General features: G+C 37.5%; 1 protein-coding gene across 2 annotated transcripts; it reads left to right on the forward strand.

Annotated features, from left to right (window-relative positions):
* The first annotated feature begins 207 nt into the window (after positions 1–207).
* LOC129270845 (uncharacterized) lies at positions 208–6,823 on the forward strand. Of its 2 annotated transcripts, XR_010294927.1 has the most exons (3): positions 208–319; positions 774–6,188; positions 6,643–6,821. XR_010294927.1 is itself a non-coding variant. In XM_054908185.2 (2 exons), the coding sequence occupies exon 2, from the start codon at positions 1,238–1,240 to the stop codon at positions 4,430–4,432; it is 3,195 nt and encodes a 1,064-aa protein (XP_054764160.2). In that variant the 5' UTR covers positions 208–319; positions 774–1,237; the 3' UTR covers positions 4,433–6,823. The 2 variants fall into 2 exon arrangements, 1 of the variants encoding a protein (XP_054764160.2); XM_054908185.2 differs by having other exon boundaries at positions 774–6,823.
* Positions 6,824–7,902: the final 1,079 nt, after the last annotated feature.

The following is a 7,902-nucleotide window of genomic DNA, read 5'->3' on the forward strand; positions in this document are numbered from 1 at the left end:
ATTTCATGGGCCCAATTGTCTGGGGACAATAGTGACTATTGTTGTGATGAAAGTACATCTAAATTTATAAATTAGCACACCAAAATTAGCGCAGAAGTGATTTAGCACTTTTTGTATATATACTTTCACTATTGCACTACCTGATTAACACATTTGTATCTAGCACTCCCTTAGTCAATGAGTACACTTACATAGCACCATGACAGTGCATTTGAATTTTGGACATTGGGTTGTGTGAGGGACCAGGATTTTGCCCTTCAAAATCAGAAACATCCTGGCTCAGAAGACATTCAATTTACTCGAGAAAGCAAGCAAAGAGGTTAGTTAATGTTTTATGTTATGTATTTTTTATTATGGTTTAAGCATAAAGTGAAATTTTAGAGATCTTTTTCTTGGTTCATAATGACAAATGATAATGTGTGTGTAGTATGTATAATGCATGTACAAGCTATAGCAGGCTGATTGCACCCCTTTGTAATCAAATAAGACTTATTAGTTATACATGAAACTACATTTTGTACTACATTTATTATATGATATATCAAGAATGATAGTTGATTTATACTTGTATTCTTATAATTGTAGTGAGAACAAAACTGAATTCTGTTTGTAGTTTGAAACAAGCAAACCTATAATGAGTACACATATTTAGAATTTAGTTGAGACAAGGCTATTCAGGTTTTCCAAAGAATTGATGTTACTCTATTGGTAACTTAAGATGATTCATTTTGCTGGTATTTATGATTCCTTTTTCTTTATCATTGATTCCACAGTTTTCACGGATTAAAGGAACTAATTGGTTCAAAAGGATTAAATAATCAACGGATTGAACGGACGAATTGGATTAAAACAATCAACGGATTAAAAGCATTGGATAGGAGACATGGTAGGAGACAAAAAGATTGGATTGATTGTACGCATTTGATATCGGATTGACATATTAAAACAACGAAATCCTGTAGAGGCCTTTGTTACGCTTGTCTTTTGTTTGTCGACCTCACTACAGCCACAGTGAAAACTCTTTGGGCAGCGAGAATTCTTCGACGTGAATTTCCTCTTTCGACACGGTCAAACATCCTCGCAGTTCAATGGACTTTGTGAATTCTATCAGCTACGGAACAATTTCGAATGCACATCAGGAACTTCGATATTCAATGTTCAGCCCAAATTATTAAATCTCTTGTGATTAATTGATCTCAACCTTCTTTCATCATAAATCTTCTATTTGGGAATAATCATGGCAGAAGGAGTTGAGAATGGACGGGATAGAATGCCCACTGAGAAGGGTTTGCAGTATAAAGCAGACGTCACAGTCAAGACATGGAGAGATGCCATTCGACTTTGGAGGAGAAGGGCAAATAAGCATCGCCAGCTTATAGTTGAAGACGATGTCAACACTGTGATGATTAAAGAATCCCGTAATCAAGTACAGGAAGCCATGGACAAGGCCATTTCTTCTCAAGAAGTACTTGCAGCTATAGCTCCTTCAGCAGATCTTGATGATGGTGAAGATCTACTTGAAACCATGGAAGATGAACATTCATCTTTAATGAGAGAAACAATGAAAGTTATTCTTCGATTGCAAGGTGGGACGCTTTCGTCTAAGTCAGGTTCCCGATCATCCAGAGGGAGAATTCAAGACTGGGTTGATCGTCAAATGTCAGTTCCTCCTCGAGTTCAGAGTATAGTTAATGGAGGTAACAGTGCCCCTTCAATGGAACCCATCATTGAGACGAACAACCCTGCTCCACCTTCGGAAAGCCCTGCGACTAAGATTGGTCATCGACAAGAACCAAAGTCCAGCAATGATGATGTTCTCGCCAACAGTTTGAAAGAGTTGCTATCCTTAAATAGACTTCCTCTTCCAGAGCCTGGGATTTTCTCAGGTAACCCCCTTGACTACACGGCATGGAGGCGAAGCTACGATGCATTGATCGAATATCGTGGAATTCCTATGGCAGAGAGGTTCTACTTTCTCTTGAAATACCTGACAGGTGAGCCGAAATCCTTGGTAGAAGGCTACTCTATGATCGGCGATGGCAGATGTTACCTTAATGCGAAGGAAGCGTTGGAACAGAGATATGGGGATCCATTTGTAGTTTCAAATGCTTACAGAGACAAGTTGGATGCTTGGCCCAAGGTTGGATCAAGAGATTCCTTTGGACTTAGGAGATTTGGAGACTTCTTGAAACAATGTGACGCCGCATCCAAGTATGTTCCCCACCTGAATCATCTTGATGACGAACAAGAAAATCGAAACCTACTGAGGAAACTCCCTGAATGGCTAGTCGTGAAATGGGGAAGGAAGGTTGTTAAGTGGAGACAAGATTGGAAAACCTTTCCACCGTTTGCCATCTTCACAGAGTTCATTGACGAAGAGGCAACTGTTGCTTGTGATCCCGTCACCTCTCTTCAGTCTCTGCAGACCTCAAAGGAAAGGAAGTGGTCAACTCCTTCTCGATCTTTACAGACTGGAACACACAATCACCAAGACGGCTCTGCTGAGAAGAAATATCTGTCATGTGTCTTCTGCAAGGGTCATCACCATATTGCTGAATGTTCCTCGTTCAATTCAGAAACGATGCAGAAGAAAAGACAGACTATTAAGGACAATGGTCTCTGCTTTGGTTGCTTGAGAAAGGGACACATGTCAAAGAGTTGCAAGAAAAGAGATACATGCTCTGTATGTAAAGGAAAGCATCCCACTGCTCTACATGATGATGAATGGAAGGAAAGGCGATTGGATGCTACAAACAGAGAGAGAAGCAGTAATGAAACTCTGGAATCAAATTCTCATGCTTCCCAGTCAGATTCCAGTAATTCTATGAAGTCATCGATGATTGTTCCTGTATGGCTATCGCACGAGTCCAGTCATAAGGAGAGACTAGTATATGCACTACTGGACACGCAATCCGATACATCCTTCATTCTCACACAAACCAAAGAAGCAATGGGCATCAGAGGCATAGACATGCACCTATTGCTTTCTACAATGACAAAGGCAAATGAGAGAATAGCTTGTGAGAAGGTGACTGGATTGAAAGCGAAGGCTTACTACAACTCCGAGAAGGTAATTAGTCTCCCTCCAAGCTATACAAGAGACTTCATCCCAGCGGATCGACATCATATTCCTACTCCTGACACAGCGAGATCCTTCAAACACTTGTCCAGGATTGCTGATATGATTGCTCCTCTTCAGGATGTTGAAATTGGACTCTTGATCGGCTACGACTGTGCCAAGGCTTTAGCTCCGCGTGCTGTCATCCACTCTCCTGACGAAAGAGGACCCTATGCAGTCCAGACAGACCTAGGCTGGAGCATTGTTGGGACAGTGAATGCAGGACATGTTGATAGTCACAATGATCCCATTTGTGTGAGTCATCGCACGACTGTACAAATTGTACCCGAGGAAGTACAGTTGAAGGGTCATCGCTCGGAAGTGATCCTCATGCATCAAGCTACTATGAAGGAAGAGATTACCCCTCTTCAAGCTTCGCAACTTCTTGAGGCTGATTTAATTCCTGATAAGAATCAGGAACCGTATTTACAGAACGACTTGAAGCTTGTTGGGCTTATGGAAAGGGAGATTCCGGAAGAGACTGAGGAAGAAGCTACAGTCATTCCTAAAGATCATGAAGTGAAAAGCAACACCCATGCCTCAGTAAAAGAGGTAGATGAGCTCGAGTTAGGACGATTTGATCATCTCTCTAGTTGGTATCGAGCGAAGAGAGCTGTGGCGTACTGCCTCCGTCTCAAATCATACTTACAGAGATGCTGCCATGCAAGACGAGATGGGAAAGATGTCAAGAAAGTTGTGATGGAACCTCTGACTACTGTACTTCTTCATGCAGAGATGGAAATCATAAGACTGATTCAGAGGAGGACATTTGATGAAGTGAAATCATCAGGAGTCAGCAAGTCTCACAACCAAAGAGAAAGAAGGCGTCATTACAAGGAGACCAGTCGCTTGTATCCTCTGGACCCATTTATAGATGATGATGATGGCATCCTTAGAGTTGGAGGACGTTTGAGGAGATCTGACCTCTCATTTGAAAGCAAGCATCCTGTCATCCTCCCTCAAACTCACCTGACCATCTCAATTGTATTTCAGTGTCATAATGAATTCTGGTGTCAATGGAAGAAGGAGTTTCTTTGTCAGCTTCAGTCGCGACAGAAGTGGACCAAGCCACATCGCAACATGAGAATAGGAGATGTGGTAATTATTAAAGATGATAACACTCCTCGCAATGTTTGGCCTCTTGGAAGAATCGTTGAACTATATCAATCAAAGGATGACTACATTCATAAGGTTAGGGTCATGGTAGGAGACAGAAAATTAGACAATGTGGGAAAACGAAGTAACCCAGTGACTTACCTTGATCGTCCTATCCACAAGCTAGTTCTTCTTCTTCCGAGTGAAGACCAGGAATAATTCCCAGCCAAGGAGCCAACGTGACTCATTAAGAAAGACTAAAATGCTCACACAGGATCTGATAATTTTGAAGTTTATTCGATGATTTGATCTGGACTATAATTCATCAAAATTCTCTTTGAGAGCTCTCGAGCACAGTCTGAACTCTAGACTAATCATAAGATATGAATACATCAATTTTGTGGGTTATAGAAACAGAAATTGACTGTGTTAAAAATTTGAAGTAAAACTTAGATTTTACTGTCATTTTAAACATTCTGGGTCTGATTTAAGACTATACTGCTTCATGAATTTCAGACAATGAGTCTGATTATTGCAGAATAATTGCTTAATCATGTTGTTTTTTCATACACATTCATAAAAACATTTACCAAAATTCAATTTGATCAAACATACATTGGTCTGGAAATTAGACTAATTCTTCTCGTCATTTTCATTCAGAAGAAAATTAACAATTTTTTATATTGCATACTTTCAAAGTTTTATAAAAATGCAAAGTGGAGAACAAGAGAACATGTTTGTTTTCAGTTGTATTTAAACTTATCAAAGATGACTTTGTGTGTATTTTAGAATATTTCAATATTTCATATATATAATGAGCAGGAAGAACGCATAAAAAAGTATATATCATAGAATGTTGAAATCTTCCAAGGAATAGTGTTAAATTATCTAAAACATAAGTTTTGACTGAATTCAAGTTGAATTCATTTAAGGTATGGTATACTATATAATTCTTTTTATTATATTTGTTATTGATACAAATTATCGTATATACACGTACAGTATCTCACATGCATCGAGGTCTGAATCTTTACATATATATATGATGTCTGAAGTTAAGACTATAAAATTTAAAACGACGCTTATCTTCCTTTTTGGCAAAAGCCTTTTTTCTTGGTTTAGATAAATATTCCATGAAAATAGAGGAAAGGGACTAGATTAGAGGTTAAGTTCATATTTTACCTAAAATGACTTGTTTCTTGATTATGAATACTTATTGACTTCCTGAAATGGTCAAATTTCTGAAGGTTGAGATTGTGTGAACTTAATGTTTTTATCTATATACCCCCCAAAAAAAGGAAAGGTGAAATGCTGGAAAAAAGTAATTTTTGTTGTTTTACATTGAAAGCCTTTCAAGTACTACGATACCTTTGAATTGGATTTACGCTCGTAAATTACTGTTAGAATTCAAATATGACATTTTGTGATATCGATGTTTCTTTATCATGTTTTGAAAGATGTAGTTTGAGTTTCTCATCATTTGTATATAGTATCATCTTATGGTTAACGGTATGATTACACAGCCAGGAAATGTGATTAGTGAAAATTTTCGAGGAAACGTTCATGTGTACTTAGTCTAGTAGCGTAAAATTATCTTTAAGAAGTATACATGTATGTAGTCTATAAAGTACTTAAATTTAGATTTATTCATTGCGGATGTTTTCTTGAGGTAAATTAATATTTAATTTAAAGGAGCCATGTGATGAAAGTACATCTAAATTTATAAATTAGCACACCAAAATTAGCGCAGAAGTGATTTAGCACTTTTTGTATATATACTTTCACTATTGCACTACCTGATTAACACATTTGTATCTAGCACTCCCTTAGTCAATGAGTACACTTACATAGCACCATGACAGTGCATTTGAATTTTGGACATTGGGTTGTGTGAGGGACCAGGATTTTGCCCTTCAAAATCAGAAACATCCTGGCTCAGAAGACATTCAATTTACTCGAGAAAGCAAGCAAAGAGGTTAGTTAATGTTTTATGTTATGTATTTTTTATTATGGTTTAAGCATAAAGTGAAATTTTAGAGATCTTTTTCTTGGTTCATAATGACAAATGATAATGTGTGTGTAGTATGTATAATGCATGTACAAGCTATAGCAGGCTGATTGCACCCCTTTGTAATCAAATAAGACTTATTAGTTATACATGAAACTACATTTTGTACTACATTTATTATATGATATATCAAGAATGATAGTTGATTTATACTTGTATTCTTATAATTGTAGTGAGAACAAAACTGAATTCTGTTTGTAGTTTGAAACAAGCAAACCTATAATGAGTAAACATATTTAGAATTTAGTTGAGACAAGGCTATTCAGGTTTTCCAAAGAATTGATGTTACTCTATTGGTAACTTAAGATGATTCATTTTGCTGGTATTTATGATTCCTTTTTCTTTATCATTGATTCCACAGTTTTCACGGATTAAAGGAACTAATTGGTTCAAAAGGATTAAATAATCAACGGATTGAACGGACGAATTGGATTAAAACAATCAACGGATTAAAAGCACTAATAGATTTAAGACCAATTCGATTGGATTGATTGTACGCATTTGATATCGGATTGACATATTAAAACAACGAAATCCTGTAGAGGCCTTTGTTACGCTTGTCTTTTGTTTGTCGACCTCACTACAGCCACAATTGTAACCGATTTTTATTCCAATTCCCGATCCGATCCGATTTTCCCCTTTTTTCTACATTTTTCCGAACTCCAATTTTTGACGAGTGAGAAAAAAATTGGATAAGAAAAAACAAAACATAAGACATAAAACATGTGGTGACATGTTTGCCGTCAAAATGCGCTTATGATTTTTTTTTATCTCGGACAAAAGCGGTGGAAGGAAAAGAAGATAAAGGAAAAGAAAATTATGATTTGTTTTGATCTCCGATATTAGTGGAAGGGAGGAGGAGAAGATGATGATTTGTTTTCATCTCTGACGTAAGCGGAGTTAGAAGATGATGATGATTTGTTTTCATCTCCGAAATAATCGGAGGAAGAAGAAAAAAGATGATGATGATTGGTGATAATTTGTTTTGATCTCCGACAAAAACGGAGGAAGAAGAAAAACAACAAGAAGATGATATGTTTTGAGGCAAATAAAAATTTAGTTGAACACGCTGACATGCGCCATAATGATTACGACTATGCATCCTCTAAGAGGATTACCTCTGCCATCACCACAATGTTGTAGAGAAGGTGAATATCATCGTAAACAACGTTGGATAATAGTGCGTCTATTTCGGTAAGTCATGCGACCTCTAAGAGTTTATGATTACCTCCGCCATCAATACGATGTTGTAGAGAAGGTGAATATCATCGTAAACAACTTCGGATATTAGTGCGTCTTTTTCGGTAAGTAATGCGACCTCTAATAGTTCACGATGTTGTAGAGAAGAGGACTATCGTTGATCGGCGGTAGTGTCGCGCGCTGCATCATCATTATCTTCTTTTCCTTCCTCCGATTATGTCGGAGATGATGGAGATCAAAACAAATCATCATCTTCTTCCTCCGCTTTTGTCGGAGATCAAAACAAATTCTGTCATCAGTGCAGCTTGCAGCATTTGTCCACGTGCCGGCCACCCACAAATTTTAATGTATTTTTTTGTTTTTGAATATCTGCCGATCCGATATCCGAACCGATTTTGATTTTAGGAGCAAAACTTCCGAT

Source organism: Lytechinus pictus, chromosome 10, assembly GCF_037042905.1.
Source record: "Lytechinus pictus isolate F3 Inbred chromosome 10, Lp3.0, whole genome shotgun sequence".
NCBI classification, from domain to species: domain Eukaryota; kingdom Metazoa; phylum Echinodermata; class Echinoidea; order Temnopleuroida; family Toxopneustidae; genus Lytechinus; species Lytechinus pictus.

Excerpts from the sequence above, each read along its gene's own strand:
- LOC129270845 (XM_054908185.2), top strand. The coding sequence starts at position 1,238 with ATGGCAGAAGGAGTTGAGAATGGACGGGATAGAATGCCCACTGAGAAG.